Source organism: Micromys minutus (assembly GCF_963924665.1).
Source record: "Micromys minutus genome assembly, chromosome: 32".
NCBI lineage: Eukaryota > Metazoa > Chordata > Mammalia > Rodentia > Muridae > Micromys > Micromys minutus.
Genome location: NC_137967.1, coordinates 18,938,045 through 18,958,554, shown reverse-complemented (window position 1 = coordinate 18,958,554; position 20,510 = coordinate 18,938,045). Strand labels below are relative to the sequence as shown.

The window sequence follows — 20,510 nt, the reverse complement described above, 5'->3', positions numbered from 1 at the left end:
ACTCCATTTACATTTTGGAAGAGGTAAACTATTAGAAAGAAAACAGATTACTGTTTGCTATGGGTAACGATGGGAACCACAGAGAGGCTCAGGAGAAAGTGCTGGAGCTCTTTAAAATCTTGATTGTGGTGGTCGGCCGGCAGCATTCTTCAAAACTTATAATGACATATAAATTCACTATTCACTGTAAATAAACTATTCACTTCAAGTTATTTTAAATGGCAGAAGTTTTCTTGGCCTGTCCTAAAGTCCTTTATTGTGGTTGTGGTGAATCCATTTAATCTCAACACTTGGAAGACAGATACATTTGAGTTCCAGGCCAGCCAGAGAGACACAGGAAGACCCAACCTCCCTCCTAATTTTTCAATTAGATTTTAATCTAAGGCGTTGGGCATATGTGTGCCATGGTGCAGGTCAGAGGACAACTTAGGGGAGTCAGTTCTCCTCACCATGCGGGTCCTGGGAATTGAACTCGGGCTATCCAGCAGCAGGAACCCTTTTTCCTCACCAATCCAATCTCACCAGCCCTGTTTGATTTTTTTTTTTTTTTTTTTTTTTTTGAGACAAGGCCCAGGCTGGCCTCAGATTTACTATGTTCTCAGTGGTGGTCTTGAACCCCTGATCCTGCCTCCTGAGAGCTGAGATTATAGGGGTAAGCCACCATGTTTAGTTAGAAATTATCATATGTAGTTCATCTGAGATTTTTGTTATTAAAAACTAGATGGAAATTTTTGTTAAAACGTTTCCTTCTGCGTCTATCGATATAAGAACCAATAGCCCATATTTAAATCCACATGAAGCTCAAAAACAAAGTTCAGCACTGTGCTACATGGGAAGTGTGCTGGTTGGCACTGAGGGTGGATTCGCTGCAAACAGATATGAAGCACCTTCTGTTAACAGAAGCATTACAGACCTCTGACTGCAGGCCTTTCCACCAGTGCCCAGGTTCCCGAAATAATGACTCTGAGACTTAATCATATATGAATAAATGCCTAGGCCAGAAGCTTGGGCTTTTCCCTGACTAGCTCATAACATAATTAACCCATTTATTTTATTCTATGAGTGCCGCATGCCTGCTTACCTCTTCTTAGTTTCATGGGACCAATTCCCCATGCCTGATCCTCCCAGAATCATCTCTCCCTGCCAGATGTCCCTCCCAGCTTCTAATCCTGCCTCAGCTCATTGGCCATCTACATTTTTATTAACAGATGATGCTTCCGTACAGTGCACGAAAGATCCTATCTACAGACCTGTTGGAGGGACTTACACATGCACTTTTACAGAAAACCAAATAAAAACCTTTGGAACGGCTGCTCCTCTTGCCGCTTACTGTCACTATTGGTGTGTTAGGATGGGCTCACCCTCTCTAAGCTGTTCCCACAGAAAACCTTCCCCAGCCTCCTGAGAGCTGGAAGTACAACAGTGAGCCTCTATGACTGGCTTTCTTGAGATTTAACAATGGCCAGAAGCATACCATGTGTCAGGTACTGGAAAGGCAGGTGAATTCAGCAAATGCAGTCTTCTTTCGGGGGGGGGGGGTCGTTAAAGTCTTCTGTTCAGTTTGCTGCCTCCCTGAAGGGTCACTCATTAAGGAAGGAGCCTCTCATATAACTAATTTGTGGTAAAGTAGTTGATTTTCAACCACCCTCAAGAAAACTTTTGTCTAGGCCTCAAACACACATCTGTGTGTTCAGAAGACTTTGCTGTCTTTTACAAACTGGAGGCTGGAGAGCTCCTTTGCAAGCTTCCCTTGGGCCAGCAAACGAGTCACCCAAGGGCCTGCTCTCCCTCCCTCCCCCAGCAAGGCTGCTGTACTGGGGAGGCAGGAGTGAGGAGAGGGGATAAAAGAAGGGACCCTGAGCCCAAGGCCTGTCTGCAGGTCCCTTAAAGAGAGTAACTCCCCCAGCCTTTGTCAGACCCCACCCTACCCTCCCATCCCCACAAATCTAACACTGGAGAATTCAAATGGTGTGCAATACTTTAAAAAAAAAAAATTTCCCCCTCTGCCTATGAAATGAGGGGAAAAAAAAGTATTTTGTTGTAAATAAAAGACAACAAAATAAATCATCTAACAAAGAATTAAGAGGCCCAAGCCTCAGGGGGGAAAACCCCTCAGCCTGATACATCTTGCAGCTTGGAAACCAAGCCAGTGTGTTCTACACATTGGGACTGAGTTATGGAGAGAGTGGAGGGGAAATCAGTGGAGAGCACCAGAGGACTTATTGACTCTGAATTGTTAAACAAATGACTTCCATGGGTGTCTTGAAGCACTTGGGGAGACAAACTTTGTCTCCAGCCAGGGAGGGCGATGCCTACCTCTGTACATCTGTAATATGATATTTTTCATGCTCCACCATTTTATTAAAAATAAAAGACGTTCTTCAGTTACAAACAAAAAAGTTCTACCCAATTCTTTGAGTTAACTGCAGGCCAGGTTTGTCTTCCTGGACATCTTGTTTGCATGAATTTGATAAGAATCAAGATTCTGGATGAAACAATCAATGATCCTGTAAGATCCTCAAAGTAAGGACCCCCACGCTCCATCCCAGGAAAGGCGACACCCCAAATCACACATGAGAAGCAGTCTTGATGCAAACTGCAAGAGGATTTTTATTCCAAGTGCGCTGGGGCCCACAGTCGTACACCACGCAGGGGTAGAGGACTGCGGTCCCTGAGTGCAGGATCAGGTGCAAGATCGGGACAGCTTTTATAGGGTTCACAACAAAGCCCACAAATCACAAACCAATCATTTTAAATTATCTAAGCCCACACTTTCTAGGTCAATGATGTTAAACCATCTAAGCCTGCACACTGGGGACCAATCGTGTTAAACTATCTAAGCTCCCACTCGATGGATCAATCAGTTCCCTATAGTCTTGAAGGTCTGTATTTGCGAGGTCTCCTGGGTGTGGGTGACAATGGCACTCTGTCCCGCGCAACCGTCTCGCCTGCAAGAACGACGCGGCACACGAAATAGAATCCTTCTGCGGTAAACTTTATTATCCTCGAGAACCAGCACTTGTTACACGTGACGAAAAAGACGGAGAAGACCAAGAAATCCAAGAAGATGAACAGGACGAACAAGACGAACGAGATCCACGAGACGAACGAGACCAACGAGAGAGAGGAACTAATTAGCCCGTCCCCTTATAAAGGGATCAGTCCTTGCCTTGGACGCGGAGCCCCCTGATTGGTTGAAACTCATCAGGCCCTATGACGCCACGGGAGAGGCAGAGCTCAAGAAGTGGAAAGTTACCCAGCACGTGCGCACATGGCTTGTTTACTGCTAACTCCAGCCGGATGTCGGCGCCATCTTGTAATGGAGAATGTGCAGGCGGCGCCCCACAGCACTCAGGATAATTCACTAGGGTGGGGGGTTTCTATGGTGCAAGCAGTTAGCAGAAGCCAGATAAGCCGTTAGTCAGCTTATCTCTTATTAACTTACTAGGCCCGGCTCACCTATCCAAGGGCCTGTCCTATGCCCTTTCACCCAGTTTCATACAGAAAGTGGCTCCAGAACAGCAAGGACTGTGGCCATATATCTACTTACTGGCAGAGAGCAGAGTCTGGAATTTGAGGTATTTAGGGCTTCTTAGGCGCGGGGGTTAAGGCTCCTTTAGAGTGAGGTAGCTTGGGGTCCTTGGAGGGGTTAGGCTATATTTTTTATCCTTTCAATCCATTGTTACTAGTTCCCTCTGGTGCCCCAAACCCTGTGGCAGTCTACTAGAGCTCTAACACACATGTCCTGTTGTGAGGTAACTTCTTCACGCCCTGCAATGGCTCAGACAAGCTATTTCAGCATCCTCTTGAAATAGGAAAACCTAAGTCGGTAGAGCTTATTTCCCGTCTAATCCTCTGATGAAGAAAGGTCCTTCTGACCCCCATCCTCAGCGTGGACTCTCTGGTGAATTAGGAGACTTGAGCTCCAGCTGAAGCCCTTCCCACACTCCTCACACTTGTAGGGTTTCTCTCCCGTGTGAATTCTCTGGTGGGCTTGAAGGTACGAGCGCCAACTGAAGACTTTTCCACACTCCTCACATCTGTAGGGTTTCTCTCCAGTATGGACCCTCTGGTGGGCTTGGAGGTAGGACCTCTGCCGGAAGCATTTCCCACACACATCACATGGGTACGGTTTCTCTCCCGTGTGGACTCTGCGATGAGCCAGAAAGTTGGACGCCCGACAGAAGCCCTTCCCGCACTCCTCACATTGATAGGGCTTTTCTCCAGTGTGACACCTCTGGTGGTCTTGAAGCTGGGACCCTCCACTGAAGCCCTTCCCACACTCTGAGCATTGATACGGCTTCTCTCCTGTGTGGATCCTCTGATGCACTTGGAGACTTGAGAACTGGCTGAAGGCTTTACCACACGTCTCACATTTATAGGGCTTCTCTCCCGTGTGGATTCTACAGTGAACATTACGATCTGAACTTCGGCGGAAGGACTTCCCACACGTGCTGCATTTGTAGGGTTTCTCTCCAGTGTGGCCTCGCTGATGGGCCAGAAGATTTGAGGCCTGGCTGAAGCCTTTGCCACACTCCTCACACTTGTAAGGCTTCTCACCCGTGTGGACTCTACTGTGCATGTTAAAATCAGAACTCCGACTGAAGCCCTTCCCACAAGCATCACATTGATAGGGCTTGCTTCCAGTGTGGCCTCTCTGATGGGCCAGAAGATTTGAGGTCTGGCTGAAGCCTTTCCCACACTCCTCACACTTATAGGGCTTTTCACCTGTGTGGATTCTACAGTGAATGCTAAGGTGTGAGCTATAACGAAAGCCCTTCCCACACGTGTCACACCTGTATGGTTTCTCCCCAGTGTGGCTTCGACGGTGGGCATGCCGTCGTGAAAGTGAGCTGAAGCGCTTCCCACACTCCTCACATTTATAAGGTTTCTTTCCAGTGTGGCCTCTCTGAGGGACTGGAAGGTGTGAGCTCTGACTGAGGCGTGCTCCACGCTCGTCACAGGTATAGGGTTCCTCTGCAGTGGGGGATAACAGAGCTGTCTGACCACAGGAGTTTTCCCCGGTATTCCCACACTCCCCATATTTGTTTAAGTTTTCTCCATTGGGGATGCTCTGATGGTCATGAAACAGTGCCCACTGACTGAAAATTTTAAACAGTGACTCAGACTTGTTCGATCCGTGTCTGTCACACACTCCCTGACGGGGCAGATGACTTGAGAACCAATGGACGGTGTGGTGACATTTTTCACACTTGTAGGGCTTTCCTCCTGTAAGGATACGAAGATGGTGACTACAACTGGGGACTGAATCTTTCTCATGTGTCTCTTCACGGCATTCCCTGTGGTAAACTTGAAGGACTGAAGTCTGACTGGAGTGTTTGCTGTACTCCTCGTCTTCACGGTGCACATCCTCTGGTTTCAACGGAGAGCCAGTTTCTCTGACGCTCACTCTGCAGTCTCGAGCCTCCGTTAGGTCCCTTGTCACTTGCTGCCATGCTTGTGAGCAGAAAAGCTCCTCGTGTGGCAGGTGCCTGGATCCCACTTCCTCAAGAGACTCCGTCTCCTCTAGATTCTTGTCTCCTAAAAGCATAAGAAAATTCAGGGAGGGTAGAGCGTGTGAATGCTCTGCTGGCTGGTGTTGGACTTACACAGTTAAGACCACAGCCTAAGGTCTCACTGAACCACAGAATGGTTCAGTGTTCTTTAACAAATGGTTCCCGTTCTTTAACACTGAGCGTCTCAAAGACACACCCAGAAGGCAAGGTCAGTGCTGGGAGCTCCCACACTTACATTAGTGAGACCGGTTTAGAGTCCTACAAATTATCACGAGTGGCACTGCAGTGTGTGCTCGCTACACACGTAGATAAACTTTTTAAGAATTAAAGTTGGAAAGTAACTAGGGAAGAAAATGTTGATCTATGGCCCTAGGCACATGCACCTGTATACACAGGAACCATCCAGATGTAGAGGAATTGTATATGTTGTGATAATCTTTTGGAACACTATGAGAAGCTGCGTCTCTGTCCTTCCTCACCTCCTTAAGGCATCTCCCGATTGGTTTAATAAAGATCTGATGGCTTATAGCTAGGCAGGAGAGGATAGGAGGGACTTCTGGGCAGAGATGGGAATTCTGGGAAAGAGAAAGGTGGGGGGGACGACTCACCAGCCCGACACAAAGAAGTCAAATGTACAATACTGAGGCGAGGTATCAGGCCACATGACAGGATGTAGGTAAATATAAGTGGGTTAATTTAAGTTGTATGAGCTAGTTGGGGACGAGTAAGCTAAGGCACAGGGCTTCATAATTTAACATGTCTCCGAGTCATTACTTGGGAAGCTGGCGGGCCCAGGCAGTCCAGCGGTGATCATGTGACTTGCTTCGTGCGAGTCAGCGCAGTGGAGACAGATGCTGAGAGTAGGAGGGACCAGAGCAGTACACAGCCCTGGCGGTCCCCAGCCCCAAAGTCGTGCCCAGGTTAAGAAGCAGGAGAAGCCGCTCACTGTAACTCACCTGTAAATTCCCTGCCCCAGCTAGCCACGGTCAACAACCAAAACACGTCTTCTCTCTTGAGCTTCTCGAGCAAACCATGGGGAGTCCCAATCTGATGTCCTGTGAAGGATATATTTTAAATTAACACGCCCTGAAAATAGGCAGCCCACGGCATCCTCTTCAGGACATCCAATCTATTCTTTCCCTAACTGACAGTTCAAGTCAGAGGAAGATAAACATTGTTTTAAAAGACCCAAAATATGCACAGGCTTTAGTATAATTTGACAAACACCTATTGTAAACATAGTAAGACACCTATTATAAACACCTATATCAAAAACATAATTTCATTTCCCCCCCTCTCGTTTCTCAAACTGTTCTTGGCAATGTTGTAGCAGACTGCCAGTGTGATTTCTCTGATGTATCATTACATTTTTACTTAGCACTTGTGTGTGTGTGTTCATTCGCTCCACTGGCGGTTAGAGATGGCAGGTGGGACTTGGTAGGCCCCAGGGGTTGAATTTTGGGTCATCAGCCTTGGCACCTGCTGACCATGTCTTTGCCTCAACCTTATTTCATTTCACTCCTTCAATACTTTGTACCCTGGGCTTTTCCCACCTGTGCCCCAGTTCCCAAAAATAATGACTCTGAGAATTATTTCTGAAAAAGAAAAAAATGCCTAGGCCACAAACTTTGGCTCTTTCCCCAGTTAGCATGAAAATTAACCCATTTATTCTTTTCTATGAGTGCCACGTGGCTGGTTACCTGTCCCCAGTTTCATGCATTTGTCTCCTCAGCGTTTGGGGCAAATTTCCTCCTGCACCTGACTCTATCCCAGAGTTCCTCTCTCCCTGCTGGAACTCCCTCCTCCAATTTCCTGCCTCAGCTAATAGGCCATCAGACTTTAATTGACAGGTGATGCTTCTGTACACATACAACACACAAGAGATTCTCTCTACAATACTCCCTTTGAGTTTTTTGATGTGTATATGTCAGTGCACGTGTATGTGAGTGCGGGTAGCCATGGAGAGGAGCAGAGGGTGGCAGAGCCCCTGGATTATGAGCCACCTGATGTGGGTTATGGGAACCAACCTCTGGTCCGCTACGGGAGCAGAAAGCGTTAACGATGAGCTCTCTCTCCAGCTGCCTCAATGTACTTCGGGTGGCATCTGTAGGCAAGATTTAGCATGTGCAACCACCCACCGATTGAGATTATAATTTGAAGAAGACTAAAACATGCTATCTTGCTGTAATTTTCACTTCATTTATGAAACTGAAGAGCATCTCCAACTTTGAATCACAAAATGACTAAAAAAACCAGAACGGCTTGCAGAGCTCCAGTCCCATCTGGGGCCACCCTGCGTGGACTTGCCATGCGGCACCCGTGTCTGCCCTCACCCAGTGACACCACATTCCGCAAGTTCTCCAGCATCACGTCACAGTACAGCTTCCTCTGGGCAGCGTCCAGCAACCCCAGTTCTTCCTCACTGAAGACCACAGTCACGTCCTTGAATGTCACCATCTCCTACAACAGCACACATACAGCTTCAACCTGGGTCTTCTGCAGGCAGGAAGGATGAGCAGGAAGCAACTGCTGAGCTAAGAACCCAGGGTCCATGTTTCTGTACGATTCTCCCACCCTTGGCTACTGCTCTGTTTCGGTTTTCGAGACAGGGTCTTGCTATCTAGTGCTGGTTGGTCAAGAGCTTGTTATGTACACCAGGCTAGGCCTGATCTTGTGCTGATCTTCCCACCTCTGCCCCCGCCTCCCAAGTGCTGGGATTACAGGTGTGAACCACTCACCATGTCTAGAAAATTCATCTGCCTAACTGCGTCATTTTTTTCAGTGGAAATGAAACACTGAAACCAGAGCCTCTTGCATGGCAGAAGCTATCTAAGAGGCCAATGCTAGTAGATGACTTTCCTAAGATGGCCCACTGTTTTTTTTTTTTTTTTTTTTTTTTTTTTGCATTACCTTGATGAATGAGCTATTGGAGGCAAGACCCAAGAGACTTCATCTCAGAATAGATTCCTGCTATTGATATGACCTGCCTGTCATTACTTTTTAAGTGATTTATTTGTTTGTTTGATATGAGTACACACCAGGAGAGGGCACCAGATCCCATTACAGATGGTTGTGAGCCACCATGTGGTTGCTGGGAATTGAACTCAGAACCTCTGGAAGAACAGCCAGTGCTCCTAACCACTGAACCATCTCTCAGCCCACCTGTCATTATTAAATTAATATAACAATTCCTCAGCATTAACCTATCCTATTGGGCATATTTTCTTCAGATCAATGAAGATGTCCTCTTTTGTACCAATGTTACATAGGCAAATAGATGAATTCCTAATTTCTAATAGTGAGTCAATAGAATTCCTAATCTTATACAAGTGATTTTGAAATCCTCTCTAAGAAACACTGTAATTAGGACTGTCTAATCCTTTGTGTGTCTGGAGCTATTTGCACTAGGTTCAAAAGCAAGCACGGTACAGATTTATGATTAAGGGAAACATCTCTCTGGGCTGTAAAACCATCATCTGACAACGAAAGTCATAAAAGGGAATGAATAATGTACTGTAAGTGCCAAGGGCAGAATATAAGACATTGACCAAGTCTGTTTTTACAAAACTTCAGTACTAACAAGACACTAGGCATGAACTGCCTCGTGACAGAAACGTGCTAACTTAGAATTACAGTTTTTAACTTTTAATGAACCTGTGGAGCCACTTCACCATCATCCCTAACTTCTACCAATAAACACCAACAGAACCCCCAAGGTGTGGGGACAGAACGGGTTCCAAGGGTCGCCTGGGGGTGTGAAATGAGCATACTTTAGAACCATCACGGCCAACAAGGCTGCTTTAACTTTTCATCTGGAAACTGGGCACTGCTGAAGACCTGGGGGCCACTCAGGATCCCCAGATGAACCGTAAGCACCCCAGATGAGGATCCACTCAAGTCAGCCAGGAAGGGCACCTGTGTCCGAGGCTCCTGCATCCCCCAGGATGAGCCACAGAGCCACCCAGCTCATAGGTGGAGGACCCTTCTCTCTGCCCCTCACTCTTAACACAGGAGTGTGCTGGGCGTGTGTCCTGTGTGCAGACTTCAGCAGTTGTCTGAGCTTCTGGCCTCCCGACTACCTTTTGAACACGCTAAACTCAGTGCTGCCTCACAAGGTTGGTCTGAGGAGCCTGGCAAGCCGCCTTGTATGACTAGACCTTTAAAATTAGATGCATCACTCGGCCGATACAACACAGTCACATGGTGAATGAAACATGTAAATCAGTTAGTAAACACACCCAGCTATGAGAAAGGTGAAAATGGCTATCTTCTGTAATTAATTAGAACAGTCTGAACAAAATAGTCTCCATACAGAGAAGCCAAAGTGTCACATATCAAAAGCATGTTTTAGAGGCTAAAGAAATAACTCGGTGGTTAAGAACACTAGCTGCTCTTCCAGAGGACCCAGGTTCAAATCCCAGCACCAGCACGGCAGCTCACAACTCCACTTCCTGGGATCTTATTCCCTATTTTGGCCCCTGTGGGCATCAGGCACACAGATGAAGGACAGACTCATATGCAGGTAGGACACTCATACAAATAAAATCATTTAAGAAAAAACACATTTAGTATTTCTAAACCATAGGAACAAACTTCCTTGAGCTTTTTTTGGAGGAAAATGTTTATTAACATAACTATTATTACAACATTCCTTAGCACATTAAAACTGTGACTTAATACGTTAAAATGTCTTAAATACCTGTGAATAGAGAAAAGACATTTGTTGACTGTACTTCTTCCATTACAGATCATGTCAATTTATGGGAACATGATGTCATTAAGAACACAGAGTAAAGCCGGTTATGACAGTACATGCTTGAAATCCCAGCACTGAGGGTCAGGCAGGAGGACTGAGACTTTGTGACCAGACAAAGTATTATTATACAGTAATACTTTGTCAAATTAAAAAAAAAAAATCAGAACTTGGGATGTACCTCAGTGGTAGAGCCCCTGCCTAGAATCCCCCAGTGAGGGGCTGGGGGCGTGGCTCAGTGGTAGAGCCCCTGCCTAGAATCCCCCAGTGAGGGGCTGGGGGCGTGGCTCAGTGGTAGAGCCCCTGCCTAGAATCCCCCAGTGAGGGGCTGGGGGCGTGGCTCAGTGGTAGAGCCCCTGCCTAGAATCCCCCAGTGAGGGGCTGGGGGCGTGGCTCAGTGGTAGAGCCCCTGCCTAGAATCCCCCAGTGAGGGGCTGGGGGCGTGGCTCAGTGGTAGAGCCCCTGCCTAGAATCCCCCAGTGAGGGGCTGGGGGCGTGGCTCAGTGGTAGAGCCCCTGCCTAGAATCCCCCAGTGAGGGGCTGGGGACGTGGCTCAGTGGTAGAGCCCCTGCCCAGCACAAGGAAGGCTCTGGATTTGATCTCCAGCACTGGAATAAAGAATTAGGGTATGTATTTCAAATAATATAAGTATTATTTGAAAAGATGTAATGTAAAAGTATTATCTATACAATTATTACAAACCCAACATTATTCCGTAAGAAAAACAAGAAGGAAACTGGGTGTTTTATAAACAAAATATAGGAAATGTGAGCAGATTCAACATTACTCATTTTTTCCCTCCTATGCTTAATTATCTAATTCAAGGCGGTGACTGGATTTATATGTTTTTATTTTAGGTACGCGAGTGTTTTGCCTGCATGTATACTTATGCACCGCCTGCATACTTGGTGCCTGCATGTATGCTTATGCACCGCCTGCATACTTGGTGCCTTGAGCACAGGATGCCCGGGGTCTACAGCCATGGGTAGTTGTCATCAAGTGGGTGCCAGAACCAAACCAGGTCCTTTGTAAGGACAGTAACACTCTTAACTGCTGAGCCATCGCTCCAGTCCCCTATGGTAAATTTTAGCGATAAAAAGAAATTTATCTATATCAAAATAAAAATAACGAGCCTCTAACAACAAGTTTTTGTTTTTTGGTTTTTGGTTTTAAATAATAATAATTTTATGTGTCTGAGCATTTTGCCTATATGTATGTCTCTCCAAGGTGCAGAGGCCACAAGGGGGCAGCAGAGATCTGAAGTTACAGATGGCCGTGGGCAGTGGGAACTGAACTTACATCAACTGTGAGGGCAGCCAGTGACCTTAGCGGCTGACCGTCTCTGCAGCTGGTTCTCAAACACTTCCTGTTCCCCTCCATTCTTCCTCAGAGAAAGAAACAGGGTGTCAGAATCCTTGAGAAACTAGACAGCACTTTGAAGCCAAGTTGAAAAACCTCAACTTAGCCAGGTATGGTGGTGCATGCCTTTAATCTCAGCACTAGGGAGACAGAGCTCCCTGTGAGTTCAAGGTTAGCTTGGTCTACGTAGTGAGTTTCAGGCCAGCCAGGGCTACACGGTGAGACCAAAAAACAAATGAAAAAGCTCAACTCACCTTGCTGCTGGTCATCCTTCTGTCTTCTGAGGAACAGCTGAGTCTTGGGAAGACATGAGAGAGAGAGTAAACAGCCCGTGAGGGTCTGCTCGACGGTGTCTCCAGCCCCCATGGCTGCTTCACATGAAGAGCATCAGCCATGGTGTCCACTCCCCAGTGTGGCTCGGTGGCGAGTGTGCTGGACTGCGGTGACAGCTCACTCTGTCTACTCAGGACCCTGTAAATAACACCCCATGCCAACCGCAGGCAGATCATTCACAACCACGATCTCCTATGAGTCTCGGGGCTACAGTTCTGTCCCATGGACAGCAGGGACAGAGCAGAAAGGGCCCAGGTGAGAAGAGTACCGTCTGCACTCAGGCTGGGATGGCAGCCCAGCCCAGCACTGGGAAACCTCAAACTCGATTAGTACCTCTGGATAGCAACTCTGTCTTTACGCTTTCCAAGTGAGTTTTGGTTTTGGGAACAGAGTTTCAGCATTTAGTCCAGGCTGGCCTATATGTAACCCAGGTTGGCCTTGAACTTTTGGTCTTCCCTGCCTGGGCCTCCAAGCAGCATGCCTCAATTCTCCCATCCATAAAATAAAGCTATTTAACAATGGGAGAACTAATGTTACAGGTTTTTCCAAAAAAATTACACCCTGCAAGAAAAAGGCTCAAAGAAAACGCTCACCACGGGCTGGAGAGATGGCTCAGTGGTTAAGAGCACTGACTGCTCTTCCAGAGGTCCTGAGTTCAATTCCCAGCAACCACATGGTGGCTCACAACCATCTGTAATGGGATCCAGTGCCCTCTTCTGCTGTATCTGGGGACAGCTCCAGTGTACTTATATATAATAAATAAGTAAAACTAAAAAAAAAAGTTATTAAAAAAAAAACTCACCATAAACTCAACTGCTACAAAGCAGGTAATATTCAATGTCCTCTGAGGAGGTGGGGAGAAGAGGGAGGACAGGAGAGAGAACTGTATTTATTTATGTACTTTATGCACAGGGGCATTTTGTCATACACCTTCACGCCAGAAGAGGGCATCAGATCCCATGGAACTACAGTCAGAGACGGTTGTGAGCTCCATGTGGGGGCTGGGAATTGAACTCAGGACCCCTGGAAGAGCAGCAGAGCCCTTAACCACTGAGCCATCTCTCCAGCCCCTCCCCCCACAAGTGGTTTTCATCCAAGGATCGAGAGGCATGTTTGCCCTGCACAAGGAGATCACGGCGGACGCCTGAATTCCATTTCCTCAGTCATGGGAACCACACGCCTCTAAATAACACTGAAAGATCAAGTGTTTCTCTAGTTCTAATCCTATCATGAACTCTTTTGTTTCCATGGAGAACATGTGCATAAAAATAGAGTCAATACTCAAAGTGCAAAGTTTAATGTGAAGCGTCACAGACTCCATTTTGAAAATCAATACTTACTCTTTCTATAATACTGAGGAGCATGTCCACAAAAACTTGGACAGTGGTAGCACACACATTTAAGCCCAGCACCTGGGAGGCAGAGACTGGATCTCTGAGTTCAAGGCCAGCCTGGTCTACAACGTAAGCTCCAGGACAGCCAGAGCTACAAAGAGAAACCCTGTCGGAAAAACCAAATAAATAAGTTAATTAATAGTATGTACACACAACTGTGGTTCTGTGTTAGGAAAATATATAACTCAATCTGTACTGTGAGGGGCTGACGAGAAGGCTCAGCAGTTAAGAGCACTGGCCAGTCTTAGGTTCTGTCCTCACTAACCAAGTACAGGCTCACAAATGTCCGGAATTCCAGTTCCAAGGGGACTCACAAAGGGGCCCTGAGTGGCATGTAAACAGAGACACAGTTCCTCACACATACCTGGGAAGAAGCTAGTTGTGTGATGTCAGCAAGTCTTACTGTGTGCATCCTCAGCTATAACGAGGGCAGAGACAGACTGCTAGGCCCAGCACTGTGACAGCCGCTAATGGACACATGTGCGTTTGGATATTTTAGGTATAAAGGTACAAAACACCCTTCAGGTATTTTAGGGAGTTCTCAAAAAAAAATAAAGATGGCAGGTGTCGCTGCCATGGACAAGTGGGGCAGGCGGGATCTCTAAGCCCAGCTCTCACACCACAAGCTTTGGAAGACAAAAGTAGACAAACGGAGTCATGGTTTCGCACATACAGGACCAGGTCAGATGAAGGGACAGGAGATGGTGGTTTAGTAGGTGAGAGAACCCTAGGGAGCTAGAGAGATGGTTCGGCACAAGACACTCATTGCTGGGGGCAGTTTGAATGAGGAGCCCCGAAGCCTTGTGTATTAGGAGGCGTGGCTTGCTGGAGGAAGTGTATCACCAGGGAAGAGCACTGAGGTTTCAAAAGCCGCAAGCCTTTCGCACTTATCTCCGCTTCCGGTTTGCGGCTCCCTCAGCAGCTGCTCCAGCACCACCCTGCCAGCACTTGTCCACCATCATAACTGTCTCAGGTAGGATTTTATTGCTATGAAGAGACGCCATCACCATAAGAACTCTTAAAATGACCACATTTAACTGGGGCCGGTTTACAGTTTCTGAGGTTCGGTCCATTATTATCATGGTGGGCAGTGTGCAGGCAGACTTGGTACTGGAGGAGCCAACGGTTCTACCTCTTAATCACCAGGCAGCCAGGAGGAGCCAGATTCCCCACTGGGCAGAGCCTGAGCATCGGAGACCTCACGGCCCAACCGCAGAGATGCACTTTCTCCAACAAGGCCACACCTCCTCACTCCCTATGGCTAAGCATTTGGACACATGAATCCGTGGGGGTCACACCTAATCAAACCGCCACAGTAATAGTGCTTCAAATTCTGAGCAATGTTAGTGAACTCTACAGCTTGCTGAGTGTAAGTAAGACAAGGAACATAGTTCATCCGTGTCTTGTGGTCTAACCCAAGCCATAGCACCGCGTCCTGACTGACTCACACTGGCAACATAGATCACACTCAGTGGGTAATTCCTCCCTGCAGGTTCACTGTGGGCCCTTCTGAGGAGAACATAACGGGGCTATGAAACAGATCCCTTCAACCTAAGAGAAGAGAGAAAATAAAAATAAACACAAAGAAGCAAGAGTCATATATTAGTGACAGGTACAATTCCAGAGGAGCAAAGGAAGAAATCATCTTTCTTTTTTTTCTTAGAGATTTATTTATTACATAGGAGTGCACTGTGGCTGTCTTCAGACACACCAGAAGAGGGCATCAGATCCCATTCCAGATGGTTGTGAGCCACCATGTGGTTGCTGGGATTTGAACTCAGGACCTCTGGAAGAGCCGTCAGTGATCTTAACCACTGAGCCACCTCTCCAGCCCTGACCATAATTTTTCTAACTGTGTGTTTTGTTTTGAGACTGGGTCTCACTATATAGGGTAGGCTGGATTACAAAAAGAGTTTGAGGCCTTCCTGGGCTAAACACACACACACACACACAAACACACAAAGATTGTTAAGCCATCTTGCTCTGTGGTGCTCTTGAATGGCAGCCCAAACAAATGAACAGGAAAGCTTCTCTCTTGGTTTTCATATAGACACAGTTAAAGTCCTACTGATGAAATATTCTGAACAGGGGCCTCTGCAGCTTGCTGACCTAATAGTCTTACAGAATGGGCGAGCACCAGGTTCAGTGAGCCTGTCTCTGAAGATAGAGTGGTCTCCACACACATGTACTTCATCTATACACACACACACACACACAAAACCCCTATACACAATACCACCCAATACAGACACACAGTCATACACACATCACACACATGTACCACCCCTACACATGTGCACACACATATGCACCAGCTCTACACTTACAAATATCATGCACACTCACACACATCACCCCTACATACACACTCACATCTACACACACACATCTCACACATCATACTCACACACACATAGATACACTCAAATACAAACGCATAAACTCACACCACACAAAAATGAGATAGAGTAACAGAGTGACTGTCACATGGAAGTTCATTTTACTCTTTTTTAGACTGTCTGGACATTTCCATGGTGAAAATGAAAATTTTAAGAACCCACCATGAATACTGTGACAACGATTCCTGGGACTTGAAACAGGTCAGGGACTACAGAACCGGCTTAGCAGGTAAGACCAAGGTTCAGTTCCCAGCACCCGCATGGCAACCCACGATTACCCCTAACTCCAGTTCCAGGGGATCCCACACCCTCTTCTGAGCTCTTCAATACCCAGACATACATGCAAGTAAAACAGTCCCACACATAAATCCAAAAGTGAGAAAACAAACAGGTCAGAAAGGAGCTGGAGACACAGCTCGTCAGTTAAGGATGCATACTGTTCTGAAAGAAATGTGGGTTTGTTCCTAGCACCCGCACTGGGTATCCCACAAGCAGCTGCAAAGGCCCCAACACCTGTAACCTCCGTGTGTGTGTGTGTGTGTGTGTGTGTGTGTGTGTGTGTGTGTGTGCATGGGTAGGTCTGGGTAAATGTGCACATACCCATGATTAAAAAAATAACAATAAGTCTTTCCATAATTAAAAAGTTTTTAAACAATAAGGAAGTCAGAAAAACCAAGGTTGTGATGGTAAACACTGAAATCCCAGTTCTGAGGTGGAGGCTGTTCTTAGTGGGTTCTAGAGAAGCCAGGGATAGAGACTAAGACCCTGTCTCAGATAGATGATAGATAGATAGATGATAGATAGATAGACAGACAGACAGACAGACACACACACACACACACACACACACACACACACACACTCGGATACAAAGAGCTATACCCACATAAAGGAAGGGTGGTGAACATCTAAAGTCACGCAAACAAAGCATGTACCAAGAAATATACAAGCAAAAAATAATATATGTGGACTCAAGAATACCAAACTATCACATACAAACACACACATATGTAAACAGTACTCTAAATATATATTATATATTATGTTACATAATATGTAATATAGTCCATATAGTATGGAATGTATATATTTCACATATTATAGGTTTCTAAATATATATACATATTTATGTATATATGCAAGAGTGCATTTTACTTGTACTCTATATTTGATTCTAAAGCCAAACATATATTATAGGTCCTCCTAATGGTCCCTTTTGCACGAGGGGAAACTAAGGCACATAAAAATTCTCACTCAGAGGCAGAGTGTGAGAAAGGTGAGAGAAGGTGGACTTAGCATCACGGATCCGAAGAGTTCCCACAAACGCTGGCAAGTCCAGGTGTTCCTCTGGCGGAGCCCTGAGAATTGCTAAACTTTCCCCCAAATCAGAAGGCAGCAGCCGCCTGTGTCCCGCAGCATCTGAAGCACCGGCTCACCTCGGTGACCCGGAGCGGTCCTTGCCCATCCCATAACCAAGTCAGGGAAATCAAGGGAGGTCGTGAGGTCAAGTCCACCCCGACCCACTCACCTCCCTTTCAGAAACGCAGTCCCGGGACTCTAATCTCTGCCGGAGAAATGCCCGGAAACATCCCCCAGAACTACAACTCCCAGGATTCCTAGAGGCAGAAGCCCCTCAAAGTAGTCGCGCCCCACGCCTGCGTAGCGTTTCCTAGATTCCTTGTATTCATTGGCTTTGTTCTCTAGCCCCCGAGCAGCTGAAATCTCACCAAACATGCGGATTATTTCCCCTGGAAGCGTCTGGAACTCTCTGTGAGGCTCTTTCTCAGCCAGCTTACAATTTTCCTTTGACTTAACAAATGGAAGCTGGGCGGAGTAGGAATTTAAGTAATCCAGAGGCAGAGGCAAGAGTCCTTAGTTACTATTCTGTTTCTGTTAAGAGACACCAAATGGCCAAGACAACTCTTATAAAAGAAGGCCTTTAGCCGGGAGCTTGCGTATGGTTTCAGAGGGTTAGTCCGTGATCAGCATGGCAGGTAGAGCGATGCTGGGCCTGGAATGGGCTTTTAACTCTCAAAGCCCTGCCCTCAGTGGAACACTTTCTCCAACAAGGCCACACCTCCCAATCCTAATCGTCAAACAGTCCCCACTCCTTGGTGACAAGGCACTAAAATAAGTGATGAGCCTATGGGACCACTCCCATTCAAACCACGATAGTTACGCATGGAGCCCATGTCTCAAAACCACAAGAAACGAATCAGCCCGGTTGTGTCTGAATGGATACTTGTAGCGCTCAGCCTCGATTTCCCTTTTCTCATTTTTCTGCTTTACACACCATGATGGCTATTCTTGGTGGTAAAACCCAAGGTTGCCCTGGAGAACCTGTTAGCTGACGGAGCTGCCTTGGTCAGGGAGAAATGTTGGGGCCAGAGAGCCGCTCAGCAGTTAAATGCTCCAGTCCCCACGTGGTGGCAGCTTCCAACTGCTTTCAACTCCAGCACCAGGAGGTCTGCTGCCCTCTTCTGGCCTCTAAGGCACAAGTGGCACACACAGAGAAATATATATTAGTAAAAATAAATTTAAAATGTTGTGTACACTAAGAAACAAATGACTGGAATAAAGATTATACAAGCCTGCGTGTACTCATGCCCAGGAAGACCACTGTATGGCTTGACTGCTTTCAATTCATGGCCCCTGGCCCCTGGATGCTTTTCACCACATACACTATCCTGAACTAAATCACAAGATACAAAACTTCTCGCCACCTCCAAAAGGCTGTCAGAGGTCAGATTCGGTGGATTTGGCTTTAAAAGACCCCTCAGAGGCAGCTTAGGAAGGTCCCCTGAAGAGGCCTCTCCTCTCTCGTCCGAGTGGTTTACAGGCCGTGATCAGGCTAGTCCTACAATGACTGTCTACCAGTGGAAAGCCCAAGAATCCAGTAGTCGTTCAGGAGTTGGGATGTTTCCACTTGTCCTCAGTATACACCAGAGTCCCAAAGTAGTAGGGTCTAACGTCAGTTGAGGAGGGATGGAGAGCAAACAGGTAAGGAGCAAAAGTTTCTTTCTTGGGGCTGGAGAGATGGCTCAGTGGTTAGGAGCACTGGCTGCTCTTCTAGAGGTCTTGAGTTCAAATCCCATGGTGGGGTTTGAACATGGTGGCTCACAACCATCTGTAATGGGATCTGATGCCCTCTTCTGGTGTGTCTGAAGACAGCTACAGTGTACTTATATAAAATAAATAAATATATTTTTTAAAAAAAGAACAGTTTTAAAAAAAGTTATTTCAATGTCTGAAAAAACAGTACTGACAAAAATGTATAATTTTAAGCAAAAATGTTTAAAATCTGTACATTTATCTTTGTTTTGTAAAATAAAGTCGTAAAAAAAAAAAAAGCTTCTTTCCTACCCGTCCCTTACCCTGGGCTGCCATGAGGTGTAGCCCAGGTTCAGGGTGGCTCTTCCAACCTCAAATGATTGATGTGTATTCAAAGTAGGTCTTCCTAACTCGATCCAGTCGACTAGAAAACCCATAACTTGGGCTTTTAGTTAATTCCAGATGTAGTCAAACTGAGAGCCAAGCCACCACAGCTTTCTAGTATTTCTGTCTAAGGCTCTAAGGCTCTCCCTCCTGCCTCAAGTTATGGCTTTGAGGTCCCCTCATTCTGATGAACCTCACACCTCAGGTGATTATGAATTATGTCTCATGTAACATATAAATGAGCACAGTCATTGTTGGAGCCCCCCTAGCATAGCTGTGGCCATTCTGTTCCCCGCCGCCATGTTTCAGATTACCACTGTAATATGCCTGCCAGTCCCTGACACAGGAAAAATAACTCAGAGCAGGGGTATGCTGACCACATACATACCCTGTGTTCTGTGTTATGAGCTTTGTTAATCTTAAGGAATTCCGCAACCATAAGCTTCACTTAGAACCCATCAAATTAAAGGTCGATATGAACTGTTATGTGTAAAATGGCACAAGCCAGGGCCGGCCACTCGGCGGCGCTTCCGGCATGCAAGTAGGAGCTCATTGTGGTTTTTTGAGGTTTTAGCCTTTATAAGCTGGGGCAGAGAAATGTCCGGTGTGCAACTTTAAGCTCTTGAGCCTGAAGCCGTCGCCCTGGTCCATCAGACTTCAGATGTGCGTTAATAATCCATCCCTGTCTGACTGAGATGGGTGTTCGTGTGGTTTGTGGAGTGACTCCTGGATCCCAGAGGTTATAATGTATTATACAGTGTCAGTGCTACTAATTAAAACTGAACTAAATGAACCCGAGTTTGCCAGATTAGCAAGGTGCATAGGGTTCTCTGACTAGCTACCACCCTTACATGTGCTAAAGCTCGTCAGCTTGCTAGTCAACGGATCGTGTCATGGAAAGACACACGTCCATATTTCTGGCATAGTACACTCATGACTTGATAGTAATTTTTTTTTTTTTTGCTTGCTAATAAAATCATTTTAAAATGGACCGAGAAGGAAGCGTGACGGCAGTTTTATTAGAACCTGAGAGGAAACTGGGGCAGGGACAATGGGAATCTTGACAATTACCTGAAGATGTGAGAAAGAGAAAGTCAGACTTTCCAGTGTTAAGAGTATGACAAAGCTGGGGTTTCCAGCAAGCAGCTCTGTGGGGGGGGGTGGAGATGGGGGTACTTCAAAAAAGCTGAGACACCCTTAGGATGTTTGGGAAAGCATGTCCATGCTTCAGCCAGAATTTGGAAGAAAAGGTTGTAAAGAAGAAAATGTTGGGATTCAGATCTGGGACAAGGAGCTGAGGCATGCGTACTCAAGCGGACCT

The 20,510-nt window shown here is 46.4% G+C and overlaps 1 protein-coding gene across 1 annotated transcript; it reads right to left on the bottom strand.

The window, feature by feature from the left end:
- Nucleotides 1-3,847: 3,847 nt before the first annotated feature.
- On the bottom strand, nucleotides 3,848-7,973 carry LOC308413630 (uncharacterized protein; the record flags this gene model as incomplete). Its single annotated transcript, XM_080908685.1, has 3 exons — nucleotides 3,848-5,541; nucleotides 6,473-6,571; nucleotides 7,850-7,973. 3 exons carry the CDS (start codon nucleotides 7,971-7,973, stop codon nucleotides 3,848-3,850), a joined length of 1,917 nt encoding a protein of 638 aa, XP_080764811.1.
- Between the last annotated feature and the right edge of the window lie 12,537 nt (nucleotides 7,974-20,510).